This window comes from Schistocerca nitens, chromosome 1 (genome assembly GCF_023898315.1).
Source record: "Schistocerca nitens isolate TAMUIC-IGC-003100 chromosome 1, iqSchNite1.1, whole genome shotgun sequence".
In the NCBI taxonomy this organism is placed as follows: domain Eukaryota; kingdom Metazoa; phylum Arthropoda; class Insecta; order Orthoptera; family Acrididae; genus Schistocerca; species Schistocerca nitens.
In genome coordinates, this window is record NC_064614.1 from 1,015,946,088 (window position 1) to 1,015,960,782 (window position 14,695).

Genomic DNA, 14,695 nt, shown 5'->3' on the forward strand with positions numbered 1-14,695 from the left:
GCGGCAACGTTTCGACGAGTTTCCTACTCGTCATCTTCATGAGAAGACAGACAGAAGATGGCGAATAGGAAACTTGTGGAAACGTTGCTGCAGGACGACAGCTTTACTCGGCTGATAACCCGAAAACACTTCATAATCGAAATACGCCGAGAAAACCTGCATTCTCACCTTTATGAAACATTTCTCAAATTTATATTTAAAAAATTTTAGTTAAAAATAATGTGCTCACTGATGCTCTCTGACAATAACATGGTATACATGAACAATCTCAGACTTAGGGACGCGGTAAAAGCATGTGGGGTGGAGAGGACTGCAGTGATGGTACCTGTAGGGGATGTCGCTGAGGTTGGACTGGCTGTGTGAGTGCGGCACGCGCGGGGGCGGTTCGCGCACGCCGGCGGCCACCAGCTCGTGCACGGAGCCGGACAGGCTGCGCTCGCTGCCGCGCCGCCGCCCCAGCGACACCCCTCCCCCGCCGCCGCCAACGCTGCCGCCTCCGCCGCCGCCGCCCGCCGCTGCCATCTGCTGCTGCAGCAGCGCCACGTTCGGAGGGTTGCACGTTGAAGATTTCTTCTTCGCTGGACCACCGAACCCGAAGAACCTGCCAGCAAGCAAGCATCTCACGTATTAGCTACACATGATCCGAACTGCGTGCAGTTGATTAAAAAAAAAAAATTCTTTTTCTGTAAGATATGACACTTAACGATCGAGATGGAGGAACACAAGGAACGAGAACATTCACACAAGGAAACACACTATTTAACATACATACAGGGTGGCCAGAAACAGTCTGAAAACTTAAATGGATGTTTGGGGTAGGTGGTGCTGAGAAATAACTAAAAAAAAAAAATCCATAGGTTGCGCCTCTTCGTAGTTAATTAGCACTGAAGTTAGCCAATCAGGCAGTGGCGCGCTCAAATTCAAGCGACTCGTCAGGCACCGACCGAGCGGTTCAAGAATTGGACAAACGAAGGTAGTAACAATCGAACCTGAACCAAAGGCAAATTAACTCGGAAACGGCGCAAAGTACCGAACTGTTTTCTTAACAATTATTTCTCAATACAACCTACCCTGTAACACCCTTACAAGCTTTTCCAGATTTTTTCTGACCACCTTGTATAAATTACATTGTCAATAAACTGCAAAAGGTGATGTACAAAATTTGACTCACACCTTTTTTGCAAATGATTAGGTGGTCTGGCGAATACAGAAGACAACCTACACCGAACTGTATGGTTCTTACATAAGATGGAAAAACAACATAACCGAAATGTGACCCAAAAGAAGATTAAAATTATCGCCTTTCTAGAAAAGAACGCCTTAGAGCTCATATAATCGAGAATAGCGTGCTGGAACAAGTGCATATATTCAGCTAGCTGGGCTGTGATTCTCTCATGGTTATGATCATGAAAATGTATAAGTTACTCACACGTTAGGTGTGATTAAGAGACCGCTCCTAAACTTGGAAAGAGTGAATAATTACGAGGGGTGTTCAATAACAAATGGTCCATTTTCGGTTGAAAAAAAATGCGGTATTTGTTGTGGGGCATCGTGGAATATTCCCGTTTCAGCCCTTGTAGTTTCATAAGCTTCGGATCGGTAGCGGTGCTATACGTAGCCTTCAAAATGGCGTCTGTAACGGAGGTGCGTTACAAGCAGAAAGCTGTCACGTCGCTACAAGGTCGCACAGACCTGTCCTATCTCCCACGTGCCGCCCGGGCGCACAAAATTTTTGGAAATTTGTGGTAAGATCCTATAGGACCAAAATGCTGACGTCATCGGTCCCTAAGCTCACACACTATTTAATCTAACTTAAACTACACTACTGGCCATTACAATTGCTACACCAAGAAGAAATGCAGATGATAAACGGGTATTCATTGGACAAATATGCTCTACTAAAACTGACTTGTGATTACATTTTCACGCAATTTGGGTGCATACATCCTGAGGAATCGGTACCCAGAAAACCACCTCTGGTCGTAATAACGACCTTGATACGTCTGGGCATTGAGTCAAACAGAGCTTGGATGGCGTGTACTGGTACAGCTGCCCATGCAGCTTGAACACGATACCACAATTCATCAAGAGTAGTGACTGGAGTATTGTGACGAGCCAGTTGCTCGGCCACCATTCACCAGACGTTTTCAGTTGGTGAGAGATCTGGAGAATGAGCTGGCCAGGGCAGCAGTCGAACATTTTCTGTATGCAGAAAGGCCGTACAGGACCTGCAACATGCGGTCGTCCATTATTCTGCTGAAATGTAGGGTTTCGCAGGGATCGAATGAAGGGTAGAGCCACGGGTCGTAACACTTCTGAAATGTAACGTCCACTGTTCAGAATGCCGTCAATGCGAGCGAGAGGTGACCGAGACCTGTAACCAATGGCACCTCATGCCTTCACGCCGGGTGATACGCCAGTATGGCGATGACGAATACACGCTTCCAATGTGCGTTCACCGCGATGTCGCCAAACACGGATGCGGCCATCATGATGCTGTAAACAGAACCTAGATTCATTAGAAAAAATGAAGTTTTGCCGTTCGTGCACCCAGGTTCGTCGTTGAGTACACAATCGCAGGCGCTCCTGTCTGTGGTGTAGCGTCAAGGGTAACCGCAGCCATGGTCTCCGAGCTGATAGTCCATACTGTTGCAAACGTCGTCGAACTATACGTGCAGATGGTTGTTATCTTGCAAACGTCCCCATCTGTTGACTCAGGGATCGACACGTGGCTGCACGATCCGTTACAGCCATGCGGATAAGATGCCTGTCATCTCGACTGCTAGTGATACGAGGCCGTTGGGATGCAGCACGGCGTTCCGTATTACCCTCCTGAACTCACCGATGCCATATTCTGCTAACAGTCATTGGATCTCGACCAACGCGAGCAGCAATGTCGCGATGCGATAAACCGCAATCGCGATATGCTACAATCCGACCTTTATCAAAGTCGGAAACGTGATGGTACGCATTTCTCCTCCTTACACCAGGCATCACAACAACGTTTCACCAGGCAACGCTGGTTAACTGCCGTTTCTGTATGAGAAATAGGTTGGAAACTTTCCTCATGTCAGCACGTTGTAGGTGTCGCCACCGGCGCCAACCTTGTGTGAATGCTCTGAAAAGCTAATCATTTGCATATCACCGTATCTTCTTCCTGTCAGTTAAAATTCGCGTCTGTAGCACGTCATCTTCGTGGTGTAGCAATTTTAATGGCCAGTAGTGTAACGTAAGCTAAGGATAAGACGCACACCCATGCCCGAGGGAGGACTCGAACCTCCGACGGGGGAAGCCGTGCGAATCGTTACAAGGCGCCCAAGAGCACGCGGCTATCCCGCGCGGCCAGGCCGCACACACCCTCGGGAAACTGAAGCAGCGACTTCAGCGAGTTCGTCGTCACAAAAACGGAAACGACCTTCTCCTTCTCCGTGACGACACAAGGCCCCACACAAGTTTGCGCACCAGAGAGGAGCTTGCAGAACTTCATTGGACTGTTCTTCCTCTTTCAGCCTACAGCCAGGATCTCGCAGCTTCCGAGTTCCATCTGTGTCGCCGAATAGAAGATGCACTCCGTGGGAAGCAGTACGTGGATGGTGGGAGTGCTGTTGATGAAGCAAGACTTTGGCTACGGCGTCGACCAGTAGAGTGGTGCCATGCGGGCGTATCACTTCTGGCTTCAACCAGCTTTCTGTTCCTAATAAAGTCTGTGCATTATAATCTTCAATAAGCGATACTAATTCTGGAACCGTAACTTGGATGCTCCTGCAGTTTACTAAAATCATATTACTGTCTTCTATCTCTGGTCAGCGAGGACCAAGATTCTTTGAGGTCACTGTGGCTGATTTAACACGTAAATCGTGTTTGCTCTCAGGGGTTGGGTCCTCTAACCTAAAAAAAAAAAAAGCCCCATGTGCTCGTCACACGTACTCCGCTACCCTAGTAGCCGCTTCCTGCGTGTAGTGCACGCCTTACCTATTAAGGTAGGGTCCCGTTTTTTATCAAAATGTCCCGCTGTTCCGAAAGTTTTTTTTGGGGGACGCTCGAATGTCCCGTTTTTTATGATTCCGCTTGGCTGGAGTATTTTACGCTACTGGTCGTTTGACTTGCTATAAACTACGCAATTATTTACGCTAGGAAGCGTGTGATGACTTTCAGCATACCCCAGACATGTACCGAACTGTCAAAAATCGCAAGTAATTTTAAACGTACTATAGGTTACGAATAACAACGAAGATTCTTCTCTTCTAAATCGATCCACTGAATCCGTCCTTTCGGTCCAGAGATACCCTACACCACTGATACTTGCTCTCTGGCTTTCGTCACCACACCATGTTTTGCACTGTGCAATCACTGTTTCATTATGTCAAAACGAAAGTGCAATTTTAACAGCAATATAAAAAAGTGAGTTTCCTTTTATCACTGGTAGTGGAGAAACTGTAGAATGTACGTTGTGCAGATCAAAATTTGCTATTGGTCATGGTGGAAGGTCTGACATTGTGAATCACATTAAGACGAAGAAACATCGCATGATTGATCAAACGAAAAGAGCAAATAAATGCGTGAGAGACTACTATGTAAACTTAAAATCAGTAACAGAAAGGGATAGGCAGTTGGCAGCACAAGAAGCTACGTTTTTATACCCCAGTGCAATGCATAACCATAGCTGTAAGTAAATGAACTGTACTACAACAGTTGTTAAAAAACTTTTCAATCCTAAATTCACATGTGGACACACAAAATGTAATGCAATCATTTCAAATGTTATTGCACCGTATGCAGGTCAGCAAGTTTTAAATGAACTGAAAAGTGCTCGATTCATTTCTGTAATGATTGATACATCGAATCATCTGGAGTTGAAGCTGGTTCCTCTCCTTATCAGGTATTTTCACTCTGAAAATGGCATCACGGTGAAAGTGCTCGAATTGGTTAATTTAGCTGGAGAAACTTCAGATTTACTTCAGAATTATGTCCTGGAGGTTTTAAAGACATGTGATCTTGAGGGAAAGGTGATTGCAGTTTCTGCAGACAACACTAACACCAATTTTGGTGTTAAGCAGAGGAAAGGAAAAAACAATTTTATCTATAAACTGCAACAGAACACAGTGAATAATATAGTAGGTGTTGTTTGTCCAGCACATGTGGTACACAATTCCTTACAAACTGGCTCAGATTGCCTACCCATCGACTGCCAGTTAATTGTAAACAAAATATACCAGCATTTACAAGTAAGTACGTAGTAAGGGTTGAATCTCTGAAATCATTCTGTAAGTTTACTGAAACTGAATACAAAACTGTACTTGGGCACAGCAATACAAGGTGGCTATCTCTGCTACCAGCATTGGAAAGAATTGTAGTGATATTTCCTGCTTTGAAATCATATTTCATTTCCCTTGATAAGTGTCCTGCTATCCTTAAACAATTCTTTGATAACCCTCTGTCTATTGTTCTTCTACATTTTCTTGTTAGCCAGCTAAAACCTTTCTCCACAACAATTAAATGTATTGAGAAACAAGAAATCACAATAGTGGAAGTTTATCAAGAAATAAACAAATTATTGGGCAAATTACAATGTAGAGAATCTGAAAGATTTCTCACATCCTTTGTACATGAGACTCTAAGAAAGCTGGAAGAAGTGGGTGAAATTACTGTAGAACAATTTCATATTTATGCTGACATCTTCTATGACTCTTGCATTGAGTATATTAAAGAATGGTGTTTACCATTTCTCACACCTTTCAAAGCATTTGACTGGGTTAATACTGAAAAGGAGCAGCTACAGTGGAAGGATATTCAGGACTGAGTGTTTTTGTTAAAAGTATTGTGCCAAATTTTCCTGTTGATGAAGACGTAGTGTTCGATGAATTTTCATGTGCACAGAACTTCATAAAAAGTGAAGAAGGAGACAAAGAAAGTGTTAGTGCAACGTGATGTAAAATATTTGCTAATTTCAAAAGTAAAAACATTAACATGAAAAACATGATTCATTTGGTGGAGTTTTGTCTGGCAATTCCTGGATCAAATGCTGCTGTGGATCGTGTGTTTTCGTTAGTGAACTCTTTGTGGTCAGCGGCGCGGGATTAGCCGAGCGGTCTAAAGGCGCTGCAGTCATGGACTGTGCGGCTGGTCCCGGCGGGGGTTCGAGTCCTCCCTCGGGCATGGGTGTGTGTGTGTTTGTCCTTAGGATAATTTAGGTTAAGTAGTGTGTAAGCTTAGGGACTGATGACCTTAGCAGTTAAGTCCCATAAGATTTCACATACATTTGAAAAATTTTTTTCTTTGTGGTCAGATGAAAAAAAAAAAACAGAATGAAAGTTGAAACAGTGAGGGTCTTGCTCATTGTCAAAACACACTTTAATGGTGTATCGTGTACTGACTTTTATGATACAATTTCAAACGAAATTGCACTTCTTGATAAAGTACATAAAAGTGAAAAGTACGGTGATAGTGTGGCAGAATAACTGCAAAAAGTGATTTGGGATCATCTGAGTGCACGTTGTAAAGGTAAACTTGTATGTGTATTAAATTTAGTCAATACAACATTTATATCCTGTTTTTTTTTCTTCATTGGTCCAGGTTTTTCTCTAATTTATTTTAAATGTCCCCTTTTTCAATGAAAATGAAATGGACACCTTTTACTAAGGGGAACCCTACAATTCTGCACCCGATAGCGGAGGTCGAGAAATTCGCATCCGGTACTGTCGCAGAGCCGTCTCAGCCTCTGGTTTAGATCTTCCACTGTGCTCCAAACCAGAGGACCGCTTTCAACCCTGGGTACCATGCTACAAATAGACAGCTTAGCCTGCACCCCGCGTGCACTGCTATTTGCCTTCACCAAATCAACCAGCCGCCGAAAGGAGGCGAGGATGGCCGCAGAACCTAAGCGGCAGGCGTCATTCGTGCCGACATGTGCCACTACATGCAGCCGGTTGCACTGAGTACGCTCGATAGCCGCCGGCAGGGCCTCCTCCACATCACGGATGAGACCTCCCGGCAAAAATACCGAATCTACACTGGAATTCTTTCTCGCATTGCCTGATATCTCCCTGAGGGGCTCCAACACCCGCCTAACATTGGAGCTCCCAATGAGTAGCATGCCCACCCTCTGTACTTGTCCGGACTGGACAGGAAAATCTACCGCTGACCCAACAGGAGAGGCATCCCGTGCTGGCTCAGAGTTATCATCAACTCTGGGAAGCACCTCGTACCTGTTGCTAAGACGCAGGGAGCCATCGGAACGGCCTACTCTCTCTTTCGCCTTCCAGTGACACGTCTGCCACCCACTCTGGAGTGAGGACGGACCGGTCAGATGTTGCGTATCGGAAGCCGCAGTGACGTCCGGACCACCACGGGATTTCAGTAACACTGAAGGTGTCGCAGGTCTCGTCACTGGCGCCCCGACGTCACCGCAACTTTGAGCATTAGCTAGAAGCTTGTCGACGGTAGCCAACGCAGCTTCCAGCCGTTTACGGACAGCAGCCAACTCTCCTTGTGTCCGCTCACAACAAGCACTGTCCCTAGCAATATCGTACTGTGTATAAAATAGATATAAAGTCTCAAATGGCGCTGCTGAGTTTGAAAATATACCAAAGGAGAATAAAGTAACACTAACAGTTGGTGTGCGGTTTTCTCACTAAACTCTGAGACCGCAAGCTATTAATCATAAATAAATTTCTCTACACGGAAAATTTACTCTTGGAAGCCGCCCTACACAAGGACTTACGCAAAAACAAAAACTACGATTAATTTTCTAACCACTAGGCTACACAGTAAAATACACACGTATAGTTCACTTCTTTGCAGAAGCACGTGAGCAAAACACAAGGACTAGATTAATTTGCAGTTTGTCACACAAGTGCTGCTGCTGCTCTGTTGCGCGTCCTCTCGGCTCGACGTCTGCCGCTACAATGAGTATTCAACGGTCACTTACTCAGTTGAGCCAATCGACGGGCATTTGCTGCTCAGTGCGTCTATGCGCATTATGCGCCACCTACCATTGTTAACCTGTTGATAGTGTCTGCTTATCTTAGTCAGTTGGTTATTGATTTGGGGGAGGGGACCAAACAGCGAGCTTATCGGTCCCGTCGGATTAGGCGAGTATAGAGAAGGAAGTCGGCCGTGCCGTTTCAAAGGAACCATCCCGGCATTTGCCTGAAACGATTTAGAGCAATCACGGAAACCCTAAATCAGGATGGTCGGACGCGGGTTTAAACCGTCGTCCTCCCGAATGCGAGTCCTGTGTGATAACCACTGCGCCACTTCGCTCGCTATCTTCGTCAGTCGGCGCATGTCGCTAGCCTCCTTGTACGTGCCGTACAAAATGTCTGCTCGATCCAATGTCACATGTGTTTTATATAAATTTTTTTTTACGACAAAGCTCCACAGTGTTGGGCTACTACCTTCAATTACGCATTTTAACTGTTGATATTTGTGGTCGACATGCACACTGTACAAGACATACGTTGTTGTTAATATGTGATTCTACGAGTGAATTCGCTTTTCTATAAAATGTTTTTAATTTTTCTTTATCGAATACGGTTCCTTCTTTATACAACATTTGTAAGTATTTTGTAATAATTTGATCAGTAGATCCATTTGTCTTCCGAAGCAGACAAATTTATATTTGTTGAAACCGTGGTAAAGGGTTAGTAAATTTTTAATTCTGCAACGATTTGGTTATTATATTCCAGTTCTATTAAGTTTCTACATTGACCTTTGCTGAAGCGCACCTATGTATAAAATTTAAAAAAAAATTGTCAAATGTATTGAGTTCATTCTGTTTATCAGTACTCTCTTTTATTAGTAACAGAGACGAAATAAGCATCAAATACGATGCGAATTTTGCATGGCGTACGATGTAAATAATACTCATCTACAATTTCAGGCTTTTTTGTGTAGTATACATAATGTATGTGGTTACGTTAGCACCCACCCACGCTTGACTGCTATTGGGTGTGGTAGGTATAAGGTGGTTAAAGAGCTCCTTTGGTATTCGATAGTGTTATCGAGGTATGTTCAGAGATCAGGAAGAGTCACAAATGGTGGCAGATGCGTTTCACGCCAATACCTGTTTTTGCACTGAATATCGTGATCCGTAAAGAATATTTCCAATAGAGTACCTTCATTGGGACACACGGACACGAGGTGAAAGTCACGGCCAACTGAAACGCTGAAACTTCGTGTAAATGGTTCGAACAGCACATGTTTGTACCACAGGGCATAACGACCAGTGTGACAGATTATTGTTCGTTAGAAAACATCTAACTTCATGCTTAGCCACATAAGGACCCCATCAATGCTAAAAAGATATATTTATATGATGTTCCTACGATTATATCTTTTACCAAGTGGCCTCTAGATAAATGTGTGAGAAGAATGGCTCGAATTCAAGCTGCATCTACCTACGTTCTCCAGTCACATTAATATGACCACGTGTCAAAAGCCCGAATAACCACATTTCGCAGCGCGGACGTACAGGAAGAGAGTCTATGAAGTGTTTGAATGTTCCGACGGAGCTATGGAGCCATGCCGACTGCAGCGCCGAGGCCAGCTGCGGTGGGTTTCTCGGTTGAGCATCCATGGGGCGAACAACCAGATCAAGGTGGTCTCACAGATTCTCGATTGGTTTTAAATACGGGGGAGTTTGATGGCCAGGGGACTGCGGTGAACTCATCTTGGTGCTCTTCGAAACATTCACGTACACTGCGAGCTGTGTGACACGTTGCACTGTCCTGTTGCTGGATGCCGTCTTGCCGAGGAAAACCAAACTGCATGTAAGGGTGGACATGGTCCCCAAAGATACATGCTTACTTGTGTTGATCCATTGTGCCTTCCAGAATGACGAGGGCACCCAGGGAATGCTCTTCGGCTTGCATTTTTTTGATGATTGGTTCAAATAGCTCTGAGCACTATGGGACTTAACACCTGAGGTCATCAGTCCCCTAGACTTGGAACTACGTAAACCTAACTAACATAAGGACATCACACAAATCCATGCTCGAGGCAGGATTCGAACCTGTGACCGTAACAGCCGCTTGGTTCCGGACTGAAGCGCCTAGAACCGCTCGGCCACTACGGCCGGCTTTTGACGATTGTTGCTGGATGTTTGCTTTCAGACGTTTCATCCCGTACACGCCAACAGCCATCTGTCCGATGGAGCATAAAACGAGATTCATCTGAAAAGGTCACCAGTCGCCATTCAGTGGGCGTCTAGTTCCAGTATTGGCGTGCAAATTTCAGCCTTCGTTGCTGACGATCAGCAGTCAGCATGGGTGTAAGGAACAGGCGCCTGCTACAGAGGCCCACACGCAGCAATGCTCGGTGAACAGTCCTTGAGGGGACACTGGTGGTAGCCGCGTGGTTCATCTGCTCGGTTGGTTGTTCAGCAGTTAAAGGTCTATTCGCTCGCGCACATCTCTGCAGCCGTAGTTCACTCTGGTCGCCTATGGCTCGTGGTGCGCCACAATTAGCCAGTTTTGGTTAGTGCTATTTTGCCATCCACGGTATACTTTAAACACGGCGGCAAGCAAACAGTTTAGAAACTTAGCCGCTTCGCAAACGCCTCCAACCTTGTCTCGAAAGTCAATGCCCTTCTGGACGTCAGATAACGATCCTTTCCCGCATGACAACGACTGCACTGTTTCCGCGTCCCCTGGACACGCTTTAGACTGAGCTGGCAAAAGTCATGGGACACCATGTGGTATCGTCTCGCGTCTCATTTTGCCCGGCGTAGCGCAGCAGCTCAACGTGGTATGGACTCAACGAGTCACCTTTTTTTCACTATTTTTCCCAATTACGCTTGCGTTATGGACGCAATTGTACGTCCGTGGCTATTCTCTATGTCAAGAACCGTCAGACCGAGGAACATATGTTTATTTCCCAGGTCTAAATACATGTATAACAACAACTCAGAAACACAACAAGATCTCTTGGGGATGCAAAAACGCATTCCCCATTAACGAACAGCGTAATGTGGTATCACGAGCAGTGTGTGGAAAAAGTGTGATGAACTATAATCAGCTTTGTAAGTACTGCCAACACTGATAATTCCCTGCCACAATTAATTTTAACTTATCCACCCCCACTGCATGAAATCTTCCCGTTTTCTCGTCACTATCAAACATCTAACATTGCACACGGGGATGTGTAGGATGTTAATTGTGGCTGTGTTTATCGCATGTCACCCAAATATATTGTTCTACAAAAGAATAAATCGAACGAGAATGTTGTTGTGGCGTTCAGTCCACAGACTGCTTTGATGCAGCTCTCCATGCAACTCTATCCTGTGCAAACTTCTTCATCCCAGAGTAACTATTACAAACTACATCCTTCTGAATCTACGAGGCCTGTTCAGAAAGTAAGCTCCGATTGATTGCCAAATTGAAACCACAGTGAACATCAGAAATGTTTTACTTGTAACAATTAGCTACACCTTTCAGCTATGTCTCTACGTAGTCGCCGTTCTGACTTAGACTTTTGTCATAGCGTTGTACCAACTTTTCAATAGCCTCATCATAGAAGGCAGCCGCCAGTGCTTTCCGCCAATTCTCCACGCTGGCCTACACCTCGTTGTCTGTGTCAAAATGTTGTCTTCAAAGACAGCGGTTCATGTGACCAGAGATGAAACTCAGGGGGAGACAATTGCGGACTGTATTGTGGGTAATCTCACATTTCCATTTGAAAACGATGCAGGAGCATCTTCATTGCCCCTGCAGAATGCTGCTGAGAATTGTCTTGAAGAAGAAACAGCACGACAGTTATGTAATGTTAGCTGCATAGCTTCAGGCGAAATTTCTCACCAGGCCCTCGTACTTGGCGGCAGACACTATTTTCTAGACATCTTTACGCACTCACTGCGAGCTCAGAAATGAGAAGAGCGACGTGATGCTAACTGGGGTTATACTAGAGACACTACCCAACACATCTGTGCAAAGCTTTATCGGATTTTCATAGTCGTTTCCATTTCGCGACCGATCGGAGCTTACTTTCTGAACGCCCCTAGTACTTAGTGTATTAACTTCTTGGTCGCCCTCTAAGATTTTTACCGTCCACGCTTCCCTCCATCACTAACTTGGTGATGCCTTGATGCCGCAGAACGTGTCCTACTAACCGATCCTATCTTCTAGTCAAGTTGTGCCACAAATTCCTCTTCTCCCCAGTTCTATTCACTACCTCCTCACTAGTTATGTAATCTACCCATCCAATCTTCAGCATTCTTCTGTAGCACCAGATTTAGAAAGCTTCTATTCTCTTCTTGTCTAAACTATTTATCGTCCATGTTTCACATCCATACCTGGCTACACTCCATACAAATAATTTTAGAAAAGACTTCCTGACACTTAAATCTATACTCGATGTTAACAAATTTCTCTTCTTCATAAACACTTTTCTTCCGCTATCTAGTCCACATTTTATATCCTCTCTACTTCGACAATGATCAGTTATTTTGCTCCCCAAATAGCAGAACTCATCTACTACTTTAAGTCTCTCATTTCCTACTCTAATTCCCTTAGCATCACCTGATTTCATTAGACTACAGTCCATTATCCTCGTTTTGCTTTTGTTGATGTTCATCTTATATCCGCCTTTCAAGACACTGTCCATTCCGTTCAACTGCTCTTCCAGGTCCTTTGCTGGCTCTGACAGAATTACAATGTCATCGGCAAACCCTAAAGTTTTTATTTCTTTTCCATGCATTTTAATTCCTACTCCAAATTTTTCTTTTGTTTTCTTTACTACTTGCTCAATATACATATTGAATAACACCGGAGATAGGCTACAACCCTATCTCACTCCCTTGCCAATCGCTGCTTCCCTTTCATGCCCCTCGATTCTTATAACTGCCATCTGGTTCTACATCTACATCTACATTCATACTCCGCAAGCCACCCAACGGTGTGTGGCGGAGGGCACTTTACGTGCCACTGTCATTACCTCCCTTTCCTGTTCCAGTCGCGTATGGTTCGCGGGAAGAACGACTGTCTGAAAGCCTCCGTGCGCGCTCTAATCTCTCTAATTTTACATTCGTGATCTCCTCGGGAGGTATAAGTAGGGGGAAGCAATATACTCGATACCTCATCCAGAAACGCACCCTTTCGAAACCTGGCGAGCAAGCTACACCGCGATGCAGAGCGCCTCTCTTGCAGAGTCTGCCACTTGAGTGTATTAAACATCTCCGTAACGCAATCACGGTTACCAAATAACCCTGTGACGAAACGCGCCGCTCTTCTTTGGATCTTCTCTATCTCCTCCGTCAACCCGATCTGGTACGGATCCCACACTGATGAGCAATACTCAAGTATAGGTCGAACGAGTGTTTTGTAAGCCACCTCCTTTGTTGCTGGACTACATTTTCTAAGCACTCTCCCAATGAATCTCAACCTGGTACCCGCCTTACCAACAATTAATTTTATATGATCATTCCACTTCAAATCGTTCCGCACGCATACTCCCAGATATTTTACAGAAGTAACTGCTACCAGTGTTTGTTCCGCTATCATATAATCATACAATAAAGGATCCTTCTTTCTATGTATTCGCAATACATTACATTTGTCTATGTTAAGGGTCAGTTGCCACTCCCTGCACCAAGTGCCTATCCGCTGCAGATCTTCCTGCATTTCGCTACAATTTTCTAATGCTGCAACTTCTCTGTATACTACAGCATCATCCGCGAAAAGCCGCATGGAACTTCCGACACTATCTACTAGGTCATTTATATATATTGTGAAAAGCAATGGTCCCATAACACTCCCCTGTGGCACGCCAGAGGTTACCTTAACGTCTGTAGACGTCTCTCCATTGATAACAACATGTTGTGTTCTGTTTGCTAAAAAATCTTCAATCCAGCCACACAGCTGGTCTGATATCCCGTAGGCTCTTACTTTGTTTATCAGGCGACAGTGCGGAACTGTATCGAACGCCTTCCGGAAGTCAAGAAAAATGGCATCTACCTGGGAGCCTGTATCTAATATTTTCTGGGTCTCATGAACAAATAACGCGAGTTGGGTCTCACACGATCGCTGTTTCCGGAATCCATGTTGATTCCTACATAGTAGATTCTGGGTTTCCAAAAACGACATGATACTCGAGCAAAAAACATGTTCTAAAATTCTACAACAGATCGACGTCAGAGATATAGGTCTATAGTTTTGCGCATCTGCTCGACGACCCTTCTTGAAGACTGGGACTACCTGTGCTCTTTTCCAATCATTTGGAACCCTCCGTTCCTCTAGAGACTTGCGGTACACGGCTGTTAGAAGGGGGGCAAGTTCTTTCGCGTACTCTGTGTAGAATCGAATTGGTATTCCGTCAGGTCCAGTGGACTTTCCTCTGTTGAGTGATTCCAGTTGCTTTTCTATTCCTTGGACACTTATTTCGATGTCAGCCATTTTTTCGTTTGTGCGAGGATTTAGAGAAGGAACTGCAGTGCGGTCTTCCTCTGTGAAACAGCTTTGGAAAAAGGTGTTTAGTATTTCAGCTTTACGCGTGTCATCCTCTGTTTCAATGCCATCATCATCCCGGAGTGTCTGGATATGCTGTTTCGAGCCACTTACTGATTTAACGTAAGACCAGAACTTCCTAGGATTTTCTGTCAAGTCTGTACATAGAATTTTACTTTCGAATTCACTGAACGCTTCTCGCATAGCCCTCCTTACGCTAACTTTGACATCGCTTAGCTTCTGTTTGTCTGAGAGGT

General features: G+C 44.8%; 1 protein-coding gene across 1 annotated transcript in view; it reads right to left on the reverse strand.

The window, feature by feature from the left end:
• Positions 1–14,695, reverse strand: part of LOC126221264 (regulator of G-protein signaling 11) — a 289,957-nt gene that overhangs the window by 111,739 nt on the left and 163,523 nt on the right. Inside the window, exon 11 of the mRNA XM_049942176.1 lies at positions 326–601. Within this exon, the coding sequence (XP_049798133.1) occupies positions 326–601 (276 nt within the window). The remainder of the gene's footprint in view (positions 1–325; positions 602–14,695) is intronic.